This window comes from Nannobrachium achirus, assembly GCF_963921795.1.
Source record: "Nannobrachium achirus genome assembly, chromosome: 3".
NCBI classification, from domain to species: Eukaryota; Metazoa; Chordata; class Actinopteri; order Myctophiformes; family Myctophidae; genus Nannobrachium; species Nannobrachium achirus.
In genome coordinates this window covers 18,483,645-18,504,451 of record NC_137812.1, presented here as the reverse complement: position 1 = coordinate 18,504,451, position 20,807 = coordinate 18,483,645, and the positions used below count along the sequence as shown (strand labels likewise).

At 44.4% G+C, this 20,807-nt stretch overlaps 1 protein-coding gene across 1 annotated transcript; it reads right to left on the bottom strand.

Moving 5' to 3' along the window:
- Window positions 1-803: 803 nt before the first annotated feature.
- Window positions 804-19,454, bottom strand: p2rx3b (purinergic receptor P2X, ligand-gated ion channel, 3b; the record flags this gene model as incomplete). Its single annotated transcript, XM_080721702.1, has 12 exons — window positions 804-926; window positions 1,327-1,404; window positions 1,711-1,776; window positions 1,910-2,003; window positions 4,806-4,942; window positions 13,934-14,075; window positions 15,135-15,212; window positions 15,923-16,016; window positions 16,677-16,746; window positions 17,078-17,149; window positions 17,265-17,400; window positions 19,333-19,454. 12 exons carry the CDS (start codon window positions 19,452-19,454, stop codon window positions 804-806), a joined length of 1,212 nt encoding a protein of 403 aa, XP_080577828.1.
- Between the last annotated feature and the right edge of the window lie 1,353 nt (window positions 19,455-20,807).

The window sequence follows — 20,807 nt, the reverse complement described above, 5'->3', positions numbered from 1 at the left end:
CAAGCATACAAGACATGCTAAACATGTACACTCGTGCAACTACAGTCTACAGTACAACTATATATATTTTTCTTAATCCTTGTATACATGGAGACCGTATTTCAGACAAGTTACAGCATACCTAATTTCCACATTCTTATTCCCTAATTCAATAGTGGACGCTTTGTGGAGCTGTTGTGAACAGTTCTATAGTTTCTATACCAATGGAAAAAAAATGTTTCTATACATCCAATACACTATATATTAAAAGCTAATACAATTTCTGTATGTTGATGCTTTTGAAAATCCCAACTCACATTCTACTCCTACTGTAGCCCTGATGTCCTGTCCTCACATCCATGCTACACATTGACTCATTATGACCGGGAACGCATTAATACACATTATTACTTTAACCATTATTTTATGCTTTAACTTTAAAAAATTGCAGATCTACAAGCTCCCAGCACGGCACCGAGTGCCACACTGTAAGCTTGTAGATCTTGGAACATTTTTGCAAGTCTTTGAATATTTTTGAACTGATTTTATAAATGTCTTCTAAATTCTTCTAAGAGTTTTGAAAAACCAGCGGTTCTTGAACTTTTTCATGTCAAGGACCGCCAAAATTAAATGTATTTGGCCGCGGACCCCCATCTCAAAATATGTTGTTCCAGGGACCACCCAGAAGCAAATATTTGAGTTACAAATGAATGCTTTATAAAAGATATATTAAAAGATTTGCCAAACATGTCAAGATTTTCCAATAGCTATTCCAGGTCTTATGGGTCTTATGAAGCTGCATGGTGGCCCCTAATAGCTGTCAGTTAGCTGTACTGGCCCAGAGAGAAGGCCCCTGAGTCACTGGATTGCTTCTCCTCGTGTCTGTACAGCTGGGAGCGGTACAGCCCGTTGGTACCTGTAGGGGAATCAACCGCCTTGTCTGATACCTGAGAGAGAGAGATAGAGAGAGAGAGAGAGAGAGAGAGAGAGAGAGAGAGAGAGAGAGAGAGAGAGAGAGGAGGCATAGAGACGTAGATAAACAATGTACGGTTTGGTGTTCTTCAAAATACTGTAATCGAATCAATATAGTTATGGTATATTACGAAGGCTATTAGGGATTTGTACACAATATGTACAGTAAGCAGCGCATACTGTATGCAGACCATGCTGAAACGTTGTGAACGTGCATGGAGTGTGCATTATAATACAGCATGTGGGGGGAGTGGGGACAGTATCAGGGTGAACAGACTAAATGTAATGTGCATCATGTGGGGGGAGTGGGGACAGTATCAGGGTGAACAGACTAAATGTAAGGTGCATCATGTGCAGTTTGCATGCTCCACTTACCTCTTCAAACTTTTTGGCCTTGTACTGCTCCGCCCCTTTCAGGAAGTTCAGCAGTATGATGTCACACAGAACCGTACCCTTTGGACCAATCACATAAAGACACGTGATTGATTGACATATTTATTGCCAAAATAAAGACATTAATAATATATATTGTACTGCGTTCGGTGCCGTCTGTTCCGGGTCGACAGTATAAAGGCGACGTCACCACCAACAAGTGCGACCTGATATAAATAACAAGACGCAAGTTGGCACCTCGATAGAGTTGGCCATACTGCGGTGCCAACCTGCGCCATGTACAGTTGTGGCACATGGCGCAAGTTGGCAAGTTGGCACCTCGACTGATTGCAGTCTAGTTATTCATTCATTCATTTACAAACTCACCACTCCCACTGAAGTGAAGGCTGCCACCATATTGATGAGTGTAGGAATCATGTTGAACTTCCCAGCCTGGATAGAACACATATAGGCTGTAGTTAAAATCAGTTAAACATTATTATGAGTGACAAAAAATTATAAAAAAAAAAGGTGTCAGAAGAGACAAGGGATTATTGAACAAAAACTATAAATTGGGCATACTCACATGTCCATAGACCAGCACATCAAACCTGATACAATAGGCTTTGACCAGTGTACGATAGTCAGTCCCATTGTCCATCTTATAGTATTTGGCAAACCTATGTGCAGAGGAAACCAAAGCACTCATTATTACGCAGTGTTAATACTAACAGTACCTGATAAACATGAATTGTTTATTTTTATGAATTATCTACTAATGGTTCATACTTTATGACAGTGGTTCTCAACCTGTGGGCCGGGACCCCAAGGGGGCTTCCCGAAATTGTTTTGGGGGTTCCCCAGATGATTGACTCAATGTGCAACGTTGTCTTCTCACTCAACAGTAAACAAACCAACATAACTTGAAGTGTATAGAGGGTATATGCACATTTCTAAAGTTACAATTTAAGGACTTTTTAATTCCTCTACAATGACAAATTTAACATTGGCCAAATTGTCAAATATTAGAGGCAGAAATTGTGAAAATAGCAGATCTACATGGTCACAACGCCTCGCGTTGGCGTTGTGAGCATGTAGATCTGCTATTTTCACAATATGACTGTGTTATACAAAATGTAATGCCTCAACTCTTAGTGCTCGTCAGGGTAGGGGGGTCCCCAGTTAAAATATGATTATTTTGGGGGTTGCGGCCTGAAAAGTTGAGAACAACTGCTTTATGAAACCTGGCAGCCCAGGTGTAGCCCAGGTGTAGAGCTGTGAGCTTGTAGATCTGTTATTGTTTTGCAGAATGTTCTCCCATCTTTGCAGAGTGTTACTATTAAAGGGGGACGCTTGAGTTCTTGTGGTTAAACCCATTACATATAGGATAAACCATAATGTGTCCTGGCTGAGCAAGCATCCTTCAAAGTTAGTTGATCTACATTTTCAGACCGCTCAGTCTCATATAGTGCTGACCACAGCAATGGTCACAGAGTTATGTTCATTTTAAGTGTTAAACACTGCTGTAGTGGCAGGGCCGGTTTCTGCTATAAGCAATCTAAGCGGTCGCTTAGGGCCACAACCACTATAGGGGGGCCATGTCAGAGGATGGTTGTGCTGGGAGTGTTAGGTATAACTGTGCCAAGATGCAGTTTTCTATGCATTTTGGGGAGTTTGACCCCCCTAAAGATTTTCGGCCCTGGATATACAATATGGATAGGTTTGCGCACCTGGATGAAGTATTTCTGCTTTTTATGTAGATCAGGGGTCTTCAACATTTTTCTGGCCAAGGACCCGGCCTTAGCTGATAGAGAGATGAAGCAGGGACCCCATACTGTATATTCGTATTTCTTAGAATGCTTTCCATTCTGTCATACAGAAACGTGCTTGCATTGTAGCCTTACATAGAACCTTAACATTCTGTGCAGCTCACAACCCAGGCACCGTCATTGAAATTGTCAGCCAGCTCTGTGCAGTTAATTTGGAGAAGTAAAAACCCCTGACTGGATACATAACTTTAATTTGGAGAAGTAAAAACTCCTGACTAGATACATAACTTAAAAATGCGTGACAATGTAAAATCCATCAAGCCTCAGAATAGTGAAGTAGGGCAGTGTGTTCTTCACAGCTTCTTCACAGCTTTCATGACATCTGACAATTCAGCACTAATTTATTTGGCAGCGACTGACTCTCTAGTCCGTGTGTAGCATGCAGTTTGACCTGTGTAGCATGCATTGCCTCCATCAGGTGCAGGTGCACATGTTGTAGGGGATTTAATGGATCCCCATTGGCTGACGTCAGAGCGACAGCTAATTTTCCTGGGGTCCATATAAGATACATACAAATATCCTATACAAACATGTAAATACATCTTTACAATGCTTAATAAAAACAATCAATGTCGGTAGTTGCTCTCCACCCTGCTCTCATTCAATACAATGTATGTATATTAGGTTGCTTTGTTCACTCATTCTCATCCTGAAAATGCTTTAGTTGAGCATGGCAGTCTCCATTTTTCTTGGTAAAACCAGAGGGTACGAATATACTGTATCAAATTAAGTTTTCAGTAGGCTACTCGCTATGCAACACTTTTAAAAACACGCAGCAGAAGAAGGAAATGTTAACATTTCTCAGACATATTTGGGTGTGAAGTGTGGTTTACATAGGATATTATGCAAGTAACACTCAAAAGTGTGAACTTGCTACTGTAGGTTCTTTTGACAGGCTATCAAAATGATTATTCATTTTCATATTTTATGATTTTTATCCAGCCGCGGCCAAGACGTGTCCCTGAATTTCATATCCGGGAGTTCCCGGCAAGAACTTCAAGCCACTTTAACCCCTGGTCTTGGGGGCCACCAAAAGAAATCTAGCTTAGGGCCACCAGAATCCTAGAACCGGCCCTGTGTAGTGGTAGTAGGCGTAGCGGTCCAGGCGGTTGATTCCACATACCGTATATGCTCTGATGCAGCCTGACAGTGTGAACTGCCAAGCTACCAGTAAGACTCCCTAATCGGGAGATAAGCGACCGCCAGGTCGCAGCGTGATTTGAGAGCAAAATGTGTAGGAGCAGTGTCCAAAAAAGTGTTTGAAAAAAAAAAAAAAAAACGGCCTGATGCTGGCGCTATGTGGGACAGATCCATGGTGATGAGATGAGTGTAGACATACTGTGTACCGATTTGCGTGATTTTAGGACAAAATCTGTAGGAGAAGTGTCCAAAAATGTGTTTTGCAAGAATTGGCCTTATGGTGGCGCTAGAAGAGGGTCATGTGAGAATTGATGGTTGGAGGTTGTGGTTTGGCAGGCAAGGTACAACATTTGTCATGGATCGGAACGGTTATGGAGCTATGAGCAGGGCAAAAGTGTGACGTGTGACGTGTGACAGACTGACTGACAGCTGGTCGAGGTTTTGATAGTAACTGCGACCTGACAGTCGCAATTACACATTTTAGGGTGCAATTTATGGTCAAGAAAGGAATACCTGAAGTTGTAGCCAGGAGAGACGGCGTTCTTCTGTGACATGGCGTCCAGCCTGGTGAAGGTGTAGGAGGGTTTACACTCGTTCTCGTCTCTGTCCAGGTCACACATCCACGAGATCTTTATCCCTATCACTCCTCCCTGGGAGAGACACGGGTGACAGAAATGACACAGAGTATATAGGGCAGATATGGCCAAATGTTTAGAGCAGGGGTCTTCAATGTTTTCAGGCCAAGGACCCCTTAGTTGAGAGAGAGAACCCCCATAACCTTTTATAGATTCCACATAGTTTAATTGTTTTTTTTATTATTTTGGATTCATGTCAATTTGTTTTCAGATATTTAACAACTTTAACCATCAATACATACTGCTCCTTTCCACCTCTACACCAAACCTCTTCGCCAAAAATAGCCGATCTACAAGCTCACAGCGCGAGGCGTTGTGAGCTTGTAGATCGGCTATTTTTGGCCAAAGTTCTCAGAACAAGGACACTAGGGTTCAAGTGGTTAATATAAAAAAGGAGAAACAAGTTTCTATCACACAAAGATTTGGAGGACCCCCTAAAGTAACTCTGAGGACCCCCTATAGCAACTCTGCCCAGCCAGCACGCCCACATGGGTCCCGCATGGGTACAGGGTGGGCTTCCCTACATGGGCCCCATGTGGGAATGTCCGCGGTTTCCACAAGGGTCCCTCGTGGGTTAGCCCACGTGGGCTCTGTGTGGGTTCTACATGGGCCCTGGGTCGGCCCCACCTCGGCTAATTTATATGGGACCCAGGTGGGAACCACTTGGGCTAGCCCACGTGGGCTCAACGTGGGTTCTACATGGGCGCTGGGTGGGCCCCACCTCGGCAAATTTATATGGGACCCATGTGGGAACCGCCTGGGCTAGCCCACGTGGGTTCTATGTGGGAATGTCCGCGGTTTCCACAAGGGTCCCTCGTGGGTTAGCCCACGTGGGCTCTGTGTGGGTTCTATATGGGCTCTGGGTGGGCCCCACCTCGGCTAATTTATATGGGACCCAGGTGGGAACCACTTGGGCTAGCCCACGTGGGCTCAACGTGGGTTCTACATGGGTCCTGGGTGGGCCCCACCTCGGCAAATTTATATGGGACCCAAGTGGGAACCACTTGGGCTAGCCCACGTGGGATCAACGTGGGTTCTGCAGGGGCCCTGGGTGGGCCCCACATCGGCAAATTTATATGGGACCCAAGTGGGAACCACTTGGGCTAGCCCACGTGGGCTCTGGGTGGGTTCTGCATGGGTCCTGGGTGGGCCCCACCTCGGCAAATGTATATGGGACCCAGGTGGGAGCCGCTTGGGCTAGCCTGTGTGGGCCCTAGGTGGGTTCTACATGGGCCCTGGTTGGGCCCCACCTAGGCAATTCTATGCGGTAACCATAGGGGATAAACGTGGGATCCAAGTGGGCTCAACCTTGCTCCTAGGAAGATTTTAATGGTAGACTAAAACAGTGTTTGACATGAACTGTGTTAATTATTGAAACACCTAAAATACATTTTGGATGAAATAGACAATATACTGTATATTTGACAACGTTTATTACAAAAATAAACAAGATAATAAAATACAATATAAATAAAGATAGCAGCAGCATGAAGGCAAACAGATCAAATGTGCAAGTGTACATACAGTACATTTAAAAAACACTTGAAATGCAAAAAGAGATATTCCCATAATGCTCCACAGACTGCTAACAGAACAAAATAAAGGATAAAAAATTTCCAAAAACATAAATTGTGTAAGAGGTGCATCAAAATCTTGATTTTTTTTTTTACAAAACTGTTTTAGGGCATAGGTTTTCTGGAATCCAGTGTTCATTCATGTTGCATTCATCAATCTGGGTCCGCTGTGCTTGTGGGTGTTTTTTTTAGCCAACCACAGGGGAGAGAGAGAGAGAGAGTTTGTCTATTGGGATGGCACATCATCCAGTTATTTTTCTGTTGTATGTCCTTACACTCCGTTGCAGCAATCCAGTCGAGTGTGTCATTGTCTAGGTCATGATCATTCTCGTCCACGATCACCATTCAGTGGCTGGTATATAGGGCAGCTGGTCATGACATGCTCCACAGTCTGTGATGGATCCTGTGCTGCACTGAAACGTCCCACACCTGTCCTCAGGTGATTGAGGGTTGTCCACTCCTTATGGGGGAGGTGCTGGTCAGGAACATATGTGAGATCCTTGATGAATTGGTGAAGCCTGGACGGTTCTGCTGCCTTCCACTGCTCTGTCCATCTTGCCTTCACCCAGGAAGCCTTAACCTTAGATATCTCCGACATGGCAATTCCTGAGTTTATGGCAAAAGTCAAAGAAAGGATTAGCCACAAGATATGAATGTAAAGTAGTCATTCTATCTTTAAACACACTTACACTGGCGTCACCAGGAATGAGATTTTAGTAGGCGATTTTCAAATAGACAAAATGTATAGGGCTGAAGAGTTTAATGTAGGCCTATGTTTTATAGCCTAATAATATTCTAAATAAGTAACTAGTCCAATAGGGTAGTACACAGGAGACAGACCATTTGGCAAGCGTGTGCACATTTGATTCTTTGTAAAGCCAGGTGACGATGACCCAAAGTAAACCCCCACAATAGCAAAAATTTGCATCTCTATAAGCAAGTTTAGTAGGCCTATGCTATCAGCTGCCTACTGTCTACGTGCCTGCTGACTGTGGACAAACTGGTTTTGCATGCTCAATGTTTTCAGGCCACGGACCCCTTAGTTGAGAGAGATGAAGCAGGGACCACCAAAACCACATAGATTCCATATAGTTTCATCATGACAGGAAAATCATCATTGTATTTTGGATCCATGTCGATTTGTGTTTCAGATATTTAACCACTTGAACAGTCAATACTTAATAAAGTTGACATTTCACTCACTACTTGGTCTGCTCTTTTCCCTCTCTACAAAACCTCTTTGCCCAAATGTCTGATCTACAAGCTCACAACGCCTCGCAGTGCAAGGCGTTGTGAGCTTGTAGATCTGCTATTTTTGGCTCAAGTTCTCAGAATATGGACGCTAGTGTTCAAGTGGTTAATATAAAAAATTAGAAAATAAGGTTTCTATCACACAAAGATTTGGAGGACCCCCTTTAGTGACTCTGAGGACGCCATCAAAAGTTAAAGCAATGTAAATGTCAATGTAGGCCTACACATCTTTGAGGAGGGAAAAAGTTATGTTCTGGCCCACCTTTAAGCATCTGGCTGTACTAAATAATTAAATAATAATAATAATTGAAATAATTGGTTACAATGTGATAACAAATTTAAATCTAGAGCTAAAACATGCAACTTGTTTAAGATAATGTCCTTGGTTAAGCTGACAAAAACAACAAACCTTGAGTTAAAACCAGCCTGTCTCTGGGCTAGTTTGAGAACATTTTAGAATATATAGACAATGAGGCTACTTACCATACTTTTAGATGTTTTAAGGTCCATCCGTGGGTTAAGCCAAATCGCAAGACAGTACAGTACAGTACAGTAGCCTAGTGGAAAATGAGTTCCTAATTCTATCAGTTACTTTTCAAAATCTGAGAAGGAAAGTGATTGGTTAGATGGACTTCACAGTGACGTGTGAACTCACCCTGTATTCAAATGGTAATGAGATTCTGTCCCTGGTTGGTCTGTCTGCCCTCTCTCTCTCTCCCTCTCCCTCTCCCTCTCTCTCTCTCCCTCTCCCTCTCCCTCTCTCTCTCTCTCTCTCTCTCTCTGTGTGTGTGTGTGTGTGTGTGTGTGTGTGTGTGTGTGTGTGTGTGTGTGTGTGTGTGTGTGTGTGTGTGTGTGTGTGTGTGTGTGTGCGTGCGTGCGTGCGTGCGTGCGTGCGTGCGTGCGTGCGTGCGTGCGTGCGTGCAATGTGCCTGTCTGTCTGTCCAAAATGCATCAAGTATAATCAGCTACTGACTTTTAAATAATGTGTATTATGTATTATTATATTGTAAAAGTACCTATCAGCACATAAAGCAGACATGTCACAACACACAGACATGCCACAACACGCACACGCACGCACGCACGCACGCACACACGCACACACGCACACGCACACGCACACACACCACCAGTGGTTTTTGGGAGCGTTCCAGGTGGTCCCTAGCTAAATGATGGCGAGTTGGTGACCAAATGGACCCTCATAGATCTACAGTTTCATTTTACACTAAATTATTGTTAAACATCTGCATTACTTAATTTACAACAAGTCTACACAATTAGAGAAAGTAGAAGTGTTATTTTGGTCAACATTTTGCCTGTTATCTCTCCTACTGGTACCGGTACAGCATGGAATTGATATAGCATTAAAGTCATGGATGTTTTTCTTTAATATTATTTTTCTTCTTTATACATAACCCCCTGAATAGATATGTTGGTCAAGCTGTTGTTAATAACTATAGGCTAGACTTCGTAAGTCCATATGGAAACATTCAAAGGAAATAGTTTTCCCCACTCATTGCCTAGGCCAATTCACAGCCAAAAAATAACTGAAATAAAATAAAAAATACATTTAACACTTATGTTGCAATGATTTTTTCTCTTCAATGTCTCGCGTTGCCATGGTTACCATAGACTTCCATGTAATTGTGCAATTGTGTAAAAAGTGCACGCCCCTGCCTAGATGATGCATCACGTGTGTAGATGCTGTTCACAGCTTTCAAACAAAAAAATCCGCTTGGAAATCCGTTCAGGCATTCATGATTTATCAGCCATTATGTTTTCTTCAGATGTAAACAAACATGGCTGCCATGTTTGAAAGAATGAGTTGGTATGGCGGTTAAACATGCAATTTCGCGATCATGCCTAATACATTTGTGGAGGTCCAAAAAAAAATCTTGAAAAAAATTTTTTTTGAAAAAAGATTTTTTTTTTTTTTTCAAAAACGGCCCAAACTCGGGAAACTCGGGGTTGGCACAGCGGTAGTACCAATACAAACTCGGGAAACTCGGGGTTGGCACCATATGTGTTAAAAATAGGCCGATGTGGGAACCAGTGATTGACGCTTGAAGTTGAAAACTCTATGTAGACCAATGTGGGAACCATGTGGGCCTGCCCACTTCCAACCCATGCCCAGTTAGCCCACATGTAGCCCATGCGGGAACCACGTGGGCCAGCCCATGTCCATCCCATGCCCAGTTAGCCCACATGTAGCCCATGCGGGAACCACGTGGGCCAACCCACTTCCATCCCATGCCCAGTTAGCCCACATGTAGCCCACGCGGGAACCACCTGGGCCAGCCCACTTCCATCCCATGCCCACTTAGCCCACATGTAGCCCATGCGGGAACCACGTGGGCCAGCCCATGCCCATCCCATGCCCAGTTAGCCCACATGTAGCCCATGCAGGAACCTTGTGGCCAAGCCCACTTCCATCCCATGCCCAGTTAGCCCACATGTAGCCCATGCGGGAACCACGTGGGCCAACCCACTTCCATCCCAAGCCCAGTTAGCCCACATGTAGCCCATGCGGGAACCACGTGGGCCAGCCCATGTCCATCCCATGCCCAGTTAGCCCACATGTAGCCCATGCGGGAACCACGTGGGCCAACCCACTTCCATCCCATGCCCAGTTAGCCCACATGTAGCCCACGCGGGAACCACCTGGGCCAGCCCACTTCCATCCCATGCCCACTTAGCCCACATGTAGCCCATGCGGGAACCACGTGGGCCAGCCCATGTCCATCCCATGCCCACTTAGCCCACATGTAGCCCACGCAGGAACCGCCTGGGCCAGCCCACTTCCATCCCATGCCCACTTAGCCCACATGTAGCCCATGCGGGAACCACGTGGGCCAACCCACTTCCATCCCATGCCCAGTTAGCCCACATGTAGCCCATGCGGGAACCACGTGGGCCAACCCACTTCCATCCCATGCCCAGTTAGCCCACATGTAGCCCATGTGGGAACCACTTGGGCCAGCCCACCTCCATCCCATGCCCAGTTATCCCACATGTAGCCCACGTGGGAACCACTTGGGCCAGCCCACTTCAATCCCATGCCCAGTTAGCCCACATGTAGCCCATGTGGGAACCATGTGGGAAAGCCCACTTCCAACCCATGCCCAGGTATCCCACATGTATCCCACGTGGGACCCATGTAATTTGCCCACATCAAGCCCATGCCCACGTGGTACCCAAGTAGCCCAACTCGTACCCATGCGGGACCCATGTGGGCGTGCTGGCTGGGTGAGGACCCGGACCCCCTGTCGAAGACCCTTGGTTTAGAGAGGCTTCCTGGGAAACAAAAGGACTCAGGTTTGAGCCTCCCAGGCTTGCGGTGTCCCTGAGCGAAACTCCTAACCCTCGACTGAGTTGAATTGAATTGATACAAATTGTATTAACCCTAGAACACTAACGGCGGCTGATCTCCACCTGGACAATTATGTTTACTAGCCCTTACCCGTTCAAAGATATGAGCTCCGAAATGATGTGCAGTGTGTGGGTTATGGGATGTGCACTGTGCACACAGTATAACTTTAACTGGTGCTTGCATGATAATATGTAGGAGCATCAATGTAAGAAATACCCAGAGGGCACGAATATACTGTATCAAATTAAGTTTTCAGTAGGCTACTCGCTATGCAACACTTTTAAAAACACGCAGCAGAAGAAGGAAATGTTAACGTTTCTCAGACATATTTGGGTGTGAAGTGTGGTTTACATAGGATATTATGCAAGTAACACTCAAAAGTGTGAACTTGCTACTGTAGGTTCTTTTGACAGGCTATCAAAATGATTATTCATTTTCATATTTTATGATTTTTATCCAGCCGCGGCCAAGACGTGTCCCTGAATTTCATATCCGGGAGTTCCCGGCAAGAACTTCAAGCCACTTTAACCCCTGGTGTCCCTGAGCGAAACTCCTAACCCTCGACTGAGTTGAATTGAATTGATACAAATTGTATTAACCCTAGAACACTAACGGCGGCTGATCTCCACCTGGACAATTATGTTTACTAGCCCTTACCCGTTCAAAGATATGAGCTCCGAAATGATGTGCAGTGTGTGGGTTATGGGATGTGCACTGTGCACACAGTATAACTTTAACTGGTGCTTGCATGATAATATGTAGGAGCATCAATGTAAGAAATACCCGTTTCGTTTAATGGCTATAGAGATACTGTGTACCGATCTGCATGATTTTTGGACAACATCTGTAACAGGGCCAGACACCCCCCCCCGGCCCGTCTTCACACACACACACACACACACACACACACACACACACACACACACACACACACACACACACACACACACACACACACACACAGCTGGTTAAACATGTTGCCTCATGCTAGATGTAGAATAGATATGCCTCATGCTAGATGCAGAATAGATAGTAGATACACCATAAAAATGCTAATATACAGCATATGATTTGTGAAAGTGACAAACGGGCTTCACAGTTATGTCAGGTGTGTTCATATGCTAATGATGATGCGATTTCAGATCAATTGCTCCAGCCACTGAGGAGAAACGCTGTTTCAGACAGACAGACAGACACTCACTCAGACATTCGGAAAATTATATGTTTGATGTGATTTTCATAATGTTGCTGTCTGAGGTGTGTTATTTGGAAACGCACATGAGTTCTGGGCAAACCCCGACCATGGAAGCTTTTGATTGGCTGAACTGGAGCTAAGGAGAGCTCCTTTGTGTTCGCTTGGACCGCACGGAGGTGCGACCACCTGAACCTAACCCTGACCTTAGTAAAACTATGCCTAAACCTAACCCTACCCCTAACCTTAACCTCAGGAAAACTATGCCTAACTCTAACCCTAATCCTAAACCTAACCTCACTGAAACTAACGCTGGTGAGTAACTAACCTGCCGACGGGCGTGAAAACAAACGGCTCCGCCCAGAACTCATGTGCGATTCCAAATCAGGCGTCAGGGCGTGGGTGCATGGGTCCTTGGGTACCTTCAGGATGCTCAGTGACATCATAGAAGCTAGGTGTGTTTCCCAGCCCCATCCCTGTTTTGTTTTTTTTTGTTTTTTTCTACAGGCAGGTATCCGGATGGATTTCACTCAGCGTTAGTGATAGGGTAAAATAAAATAAAAAATCCTATTCTCCTACAATTGATAGATATGACTGTGCCTTCACTGGACCATCTCACATTTTGCCAGGAATGGCGGGACCAAAGGAGAAGTTCCCAGCTCCTTTAGTCGTTTTTTTTTAGGAATATTTTTAAAACAATAGCCTACCCAATTTCTTCACAGATTTCATATCGGGTAAAATATACCCGGCGTTAGTGTGGGTGTAAAAGAAATAGCGATCTAGGGTTAATGGAAAAAGTCAAGAGAGAAAACACGAGAGCAGACTCATCCTGTACTCTGGTATTGCACCAACACCAAGCTGACACTGTACCACAGCTGCATCCTGTCCATATGGTTCTGAATGTCGGAGAACAACAGAAAATGATCTCCACAAACTGTCTACGTTCCAAGGAAAATACCGCAAATATTCTGGCCTCAAAACCATCTCCAATCAACACATTCTTATCCTGTGTAAACAGGAAAACATGGCTACGACATGCTGGGCCCCTAATTCAGCCCGGAAAAAATAGTTGGAGAGGCCCTCATTTCTTTTTTTTAGTTATATTTCGTCGTTGTCGGGTGGAAACCTCTCCAAAACCGCTTGTTTTGTATTTATCATTTTAAAAATGATTTAAACTAGTGAAAACAGCCGATCTACAAGCACACAACGCCTCGCACCGCGAGGCGTTGTTTGCTTGTAGATCGGCTGTTTTCACTACTTTTGTGCAACGGCCTTGTATGATGAAGCAGGGCTTTGCTTTGCAAAAGAATGTATACATTTGAAACTTGAGATACAAGGTTTCTGCCCGACAGTGACGATTTACTTTGTTGGCCGCCCAGCCCCCAAAATGGAATGAAGGCCGACGTTTTTTTTTTTTTTTTCTCCTAACGGCCGGCCTGGACCGGCCGGGAATGAAACGGCCGTTGGGTGTTGTCCCACTTTTCCCAATGGCCAGCACGTCCCTGCTACTATCCTTATCAGAAGGCGGTAGAAATGGATTGAGCAGCATGTGATCTGTAGAGAGCAGGACAACATCACCCACACTGCCCTTGAGTGTGTGTTTGCATTTGTGCGTTCACCTTGAGTGCCAGGGTGGTGAAGTTCTGCTCCGCGTAGCGCACCACGTCTCCCACTCTGAAGATAGGACAGTATGTGTTGTTCACATGGTCATAGTTACACGACTTGATGTAGCTGGACGTGATGGTGGGGAGGAAGTTCCCTCTGCGTGCACACACACACACACACACACACACACACACACACACACACACACACACACACACACACACACACACGTACACACACACACACACACACACACACACGTACCCACATGCACACACACTTAAATAACAAAGACTGAATAAAGATCTTTGTATTCATATTGAAAATCACTAGGTCAGCATCATCATGATCATTATCATCATCATAGTGTTGATTTCGTTGACTAAAACTATGACAACCTTTTTTCACAGGCGAAAATAAACTAAATAAAAACTAAGATGTGATGACGTTCGGGTGTTGCGCTCTGAAAATAGCCGATCTACAAGCTCACAGCGCGCTGCGCTGCGCTGCGCTGCAACACGTTGTGAGCTTGTAGACTATTTTCAGCATGCAACAAAGTGTAAAATCAGACATTAACTCTCCTACTGCCAGATTATTTATTTATTTATTGGGTCTGGCGCCATCAAAAAGCGGCTTACCTTTGCGACGTTATAGTAGATAGACAGACAGACATTTATTTATTTATTTTTATTTTTTTTGGTTGTGCAATAGTGCACTTTGGTCTGCCAGGCAGCAGAGGGCGGCGTCATGCGAGAATGAATGTGAATTTGCCTGTTATGTGTTGAAGAAGAAGAAGACCAGTCACTGGCCACAGAGCCTCAGAGCCAGAGAAAATCAACAAGGAAGTGAATTGTTCTCCGTTGATGTTAACGCATAATGGATTTTTTACACCATCACCGCGGAAAATGTGTTTACAGTAGACGGCCGCGCGACGCCTCATCAGCTTACAGTCATCAGACGAACGAACCGAACGAGCGCCGTATTGGCATCGAGGTTCTGTAAAAAATGGGGTGAACGTGAACGTTCGAAGCGGCGGGAGAGTTAAGACGCCATCAAGGCCCGCCAAAATACATTTTAGTTGACAAAATCAACAGCAGAATTAGTCGACTAAAACTAAAACATTTCAGATGACTAAAATATTCAAGATTATTATGACTAAAATGATATTCAAATCTGCTGTCAGAATCAACAGTGCATCATCCTCATCGTCCCTACTTGGTGAAGCTGAAGAGCGGGAAGCGGATGCTGTTCTTGATGAAGATGGTGAAATTCTCCACCTCCATCATAGGTACACTGAGGAGGAGAGAAAACATCAGACGGATATAATACAATATGGTCTGTCTCTCAGCCCCAGTCTGCAGCAGGTGCAGTGGACTGAGAAGGCTAATAATGCACACTCATTCTCTGCTCAATAGCTTGACCCTTAAAGGATCTTCTTGTCTGTCAATACGTGTAATTGTTTATTCACAGCCATGATACGGAATGATACAGTATACTGTGCGTCACATTTCTTCCTATAGTTTATTGTATTTTGTTTTATTTCTCATGCGTACTGTATTATACAACGACATGTATTCAGTTCATGTTATTGTCTCCTTTACGAGTCCCGTTTATGAGTCCCGTTGAGATGGTTATGTGTTTTACAAGGGAGCCCTGACAAGCAGAGCAATACAAAAACAGACAAAGATATCCTCAAAGTCATTAAAATGTTACAGAACTTTCAGTTTAACTTGTACATCAGGCTTTTCTCTAAGAACCATCAAGATTAGACTTTACAAATCTCAACCTGTTGGTTCAAATGTGTTTCCACAATGATGGGTTACGTCCGTCCGTCCGTCCGTCCGTCCGTCCGTCCGTCCGTCCGTCCGTCCGTCCGTCCGTCCCTCTCTCTCTCTCTCTCTCTCTCTCTCTCTCTCTCTCTCTCTCTCTCTCTCTCTCTCTCTCTCTCTCTCTCTCTCTCTCACACACACACACACACACACACACACAGTATGATGCCTCACGTCTTTATGTAGTCGATCTCAGCGGGGCACCAGCCTCTCATCTCACACGTCTTCACGGAGTCGTTAAAACGAACGCAACTCCCTGTGCCAAAGCCTGATGGGAGGAGGAAGGAGGAAGAGCAGTAACAGAGCAGAGGATGACACATCAACCTGTAACACATGTAGTGGATTCCAACCTTTTCTGGATCAGGACCCACTTGGACATTTCGAAAGTGTTTTCAGACCGCTTTCAGACCACGTAACACAGTGGCCGTTAACGTAAGTGGTCAAATGGGTGAGCTGTGTACATTTTCAGACCACTTTCCGACCACGTAACACAGTGGCCGTTAACGTAAGTGGTCAAATGGTTGAGCTGTGTACATTTTCAGAGGCAGAGGTCATCACCACGTTGGTTTGTGGTTGCCATTTTTGTCAAAATGCCATTATTTCCACCGACATAGAAAATGAGCGAACAATTATATTACCAAATGGGCCCGTCACACTCCCAGATTTATGGGGTCCTTGCAAATAAAACTTTGAGAACCACTAGTGGCAGTGGACTCCTAATGTGCCATAGTAGTGTTGTAGTAAATAAGTGTCATACATATTCTGAAGAAAACCTTATGATCAAATTAACAGTGTGTAAAACAGACACAGTTACGGACATATTGATGACCCCTGTTCAGAGGGAAAGCGTGTGCTGTAACATGTTTTGAGAGACAATGAGAACAGGAGGGAGGAAGGGGAAGAAAAGAGAGCTAGAGAGGAATCTTACCGTATCCTCCCGCTTTGTTGAGGTACTTGGTGCAGTTGTTGTCGTGAGTGCACCTGAATTTCATCTCACTCTGTCTCAAACAGGCATCCAGGCATGTGTGCGCGCGCGCACGCACACACACACACACACACACGCACACGCACACGCACACACGCACGCACGCACGCACGCACGCACACACACTCACACACACACACACACACACACACACACACACACACACACACACACACAGAAAGGTAACCACTTTTCATTGATTGTTTTCTCTTGGTGCACGTCAGTGACGCTTACAGTGTGTCATGGCCTTTTGTCGTAGGAGTTGTGGCAGTAACAGCAGTGACAGTAATACGTGTACACTGTAGGCATTAGGACTTGCAATGAGTGCTATAATAGTAGCTCACCTCAGGGCAGTGTCCTTGAACTTGGTTTTCTGTGGTGATGAGTTTGGTGATGATGCAGAAAACAGAGGATCCCTGTGGAATGCATAACACATAACATATAATCCAACACCACATATTTCAACATCCATCCCTCCTCCCTCCCTCCCTTGTACGTACGTACGTACGTACATAAATATATATAAGCTACCTCTGTAGGGGTGACGTAGTCCGCAACATCCATGACTTTATTATTGTAGATTCCAAATCCTTTGACCTTGGTCATCACTGAAGACTCTATGGCAGTGTCCGTCACCTGGTAGGCCTTCTCATGGAGAAACACCCACCTGGTGCACGTGCACAACACGCACAGACATGAACACACACACACACACACACACACACACACACACACACACACACACACACACACACACACACACACACACACAGAGCATTGCCTTAATTTGTTTTTAGGGCTTATTTAGTGTGGTTAAAGAAGTGATTATAACGTTCTATTAGACTATTACTTAACGGGTGCAGGGTGCATCTCTCCATTCCGACATGTCTCCTTTCCGACAGACACTAACCCTATCTCTTACCCTAACCCTAACCTTAACCTCTATGGAAGTGTTGCCACTTTCATAGACAAGAAGTCACTGTTGGAGTGGCGACATGTCGGAATGGAGAGAGCCCCCCGTAGTTACCACCCATGCTGGAGAACAGGAGCTTCTATTCTCAACAGTAAAACATCATAATTGGAGAATGTAGAAGAATTGTTGTTATGATCAACGTTGGCCTGTTTATCTCTCCTACCAACATCAATACAGCGTGGATGGAATTGTGGAAAACAATCTTGTCCAACGACAACAAAATATTGTCTTGGGTCTGAGAGGCTAATTCTCATGGAATGGTGGTCCATTCTTTGGCTCAAATGCAGAATAAATAATGGACCTTGATATGATTGAAAAAGGTTGAACACCACTGCACTAAACCTAGTGGTTCCTTGACCAAAAAGAGAAATAAGACATTTGCCTGGGACCCAAACTAGTGAAAATAGCAGATCTACAAGCTCACAACAATTAATATTATATTGTATTTATGGAATTTTGTACATGTTTGTTTGTTTGAAAATGTATAGAATATAGAAAAAAAAAACTTAAAATAAAATGTTTTTGGGGGATTTTCTGAAATTGTTATTTTATTTTTTGTAGGAAAAGAAAAAACTTTTTACTTGAGTAATGACCCATATAGAAAATGGTCCGTGACCCACAAATGGGTCGACTCGGGACCCACTGTTTCGTCCCTAAATTATTTTGGGGGGTCCCCAGATGAGTAACGTAATGTGCAAGATTGTTTTCTCTCTCAACACTAACAAACCAACATAAAGTTGAAGTGTATACAGGGTATCTGCACATTTCTAAAGTGACACTTTAAGGAGTTTTTAAATACCTCTAAGATGACAAATTAAACATTGGCCAAATTGTTAAATATAAGAGGCAGAAAATAGCCGATTTACATGTATTTATTTTTCACAATAGAAAGAAAAACTAAATTAATGTAAATATATCTAGCATATTGTTGCTGTCAGGCAGAAACCTCATATCTCCATATTTTACCTTGTTTTTGGTAGATTAATGCCCTATACTTTGCCATACAGTAAAGTGTCATACAAAAGTAGCAATGTGTTTTGAGCTTGTAGATCTGCTATTGTTGGCTACTTTTGAATTTGAAAACTGAAAAGTAGACATTTTGGACATAATGAGGTTCCCACCCGTTGTTATGAATGAACGATAACCCACCTTTTGAAGAATGTATTGAAGAAAATAACATTACAAATAAGAATAGGAGTGAAAGACGTGAAACAGAACTACTGCTCTAAACCAGCAGTTCTTAAACTTTTTCATGTCAAGGACCCCCAAATTGACACTATTTGCCGGTGGGGAAGATTTTTACCACTCTAGTGATTCCCGACCGACCATTCTAATTTCAAGGACCCCTAGTTTGACATGCAGCAGTGCTACTACAGACCATCCATTTAATGGTATTTCTATCTCTGAGAGACCCTAATTTATATAGTAAAATCAATATTAATTTAACTCTGAGTGTACAAATGGAACCAATGGGACCCATTTGGACCTAGGTCCATTTGGTTCCTATCTATCATTTAGCTGGGAGACCCCCCTGGAGCTCCCTCTAGGACCCCTGGAGGTCCCCAGACCCCACTTTGAGAGCCGCTGCTCTAAAAACCACAGGAGGAATAAAGCAGAGCTACTGACCCCACAAAGTAGGTGATGATGAGCAGCTGAACGACGCGGTTGATGATGCCGATGGTCCAACTCTTCACCACCACCGACTTGGTGGTCTCATAGGTGAAGAAGTTGGTGATGAACGACCACATGACGGCCCGCAGCGCGCGCTTCAGAAACCCTCTGGAGGAATCCTCGCTGTGCTGCCTTTGCATTCTTTTGCCCTGCTTGGCTACTTCCTCCAAATGATTGCCTGGACGCCGACGAACATCTTCGGTGTGTTCTGCATTTCTCTGCGTTTGTCTTTTTTTATCACTGTTTTTCTATAAAAAAAAAATTAAATCTGCGTTCCAAAAATAGTCACTTGTTTTCAAATGTCCCAGAGTTCCTGCAGAAAGGAAGAGGCTAGTGTACGCATCGCTGTTTCTCCTGACTAGTGTGTCTCCAGCCGATGAGGTGATGTTGAAGTTCAGCCTCCGCCTGTGAACAACCTGCTCCTCCAACTCTCTGTCTTCTTATCTCACCATCATATCTCTCAGCTCATAGTTTTTCCCTTCCTCCCTCCTTCCCCCCCTTCCTTCCTACCCCCCCAATTGTCATTTTCTCTCTCTATCTCTCTCAGTTTGTCTCTTTCACTCTCAGACTCTCAGACATTTTTTTTTACATTAATTATTCTTCAAACATACAAACACATGGCACATAGGCACATCATACGCATGCACACACACACACGCACTCATGCAGCCACAAGCCATATCCGAGGGGGTGAAATTTCACACTAATGTAATGAGGGTTCGATCCTAACAAGTGGGCTGGAGGGTATGTGTGTGTGCTGTGTGTGTGTGTGTGTGTGTGTGTGTGTGTGTGTGTGTGTGTGTGTGTGTGTGTGTGTGTGTGTGTGTGTGTGTGTGTGTGTGTGTGTGTGTGTGTGTGTGTGTGTGTGTGTGTGTGTGTGTGTGTGTGTGTCTGAAATGGTCACTTACTGACCGTATGACATATATGTCAACGACAATGATGGACTGTGATTGGATGAAAGTGAGGAAGTGGTGACATAGAGAGCTCTGTGTTTTAGTCATCTGTACATTAGACAATGATGAATGTCTTATCATATATCTTTCCTCTCTATCTCTGGGCATGGTCAGGTCACTATAGTGTCTAATCTGTGGCTAAGTGGGGAAATGAAAAACTGGGTTTGAGAGAGAACTACTGAGAGCTGATAACATACACATATGCGTGTGTGTGTGTGTGTGTGTGTGTGTGTGTGTGTGTGTGTGTGTGTGTGTGTGTGTGTGCGTGTGCGTGTGCGTGTGTGCGTGTGAGCGTGTTTGTGTGTGTGTGTGTGTGTGTGTGTGCGCGTGCGTGCGCAGACTGCGCACACATGTGCGGTATACAGTAGGAGCAGTTAATAGGCAGGAAGACAAGCCATTTCCTGTCTACTGACAACATGTCCAACTGAAACGAGACATACTGTGGGGAAAACAAACACACACACACACACACACACA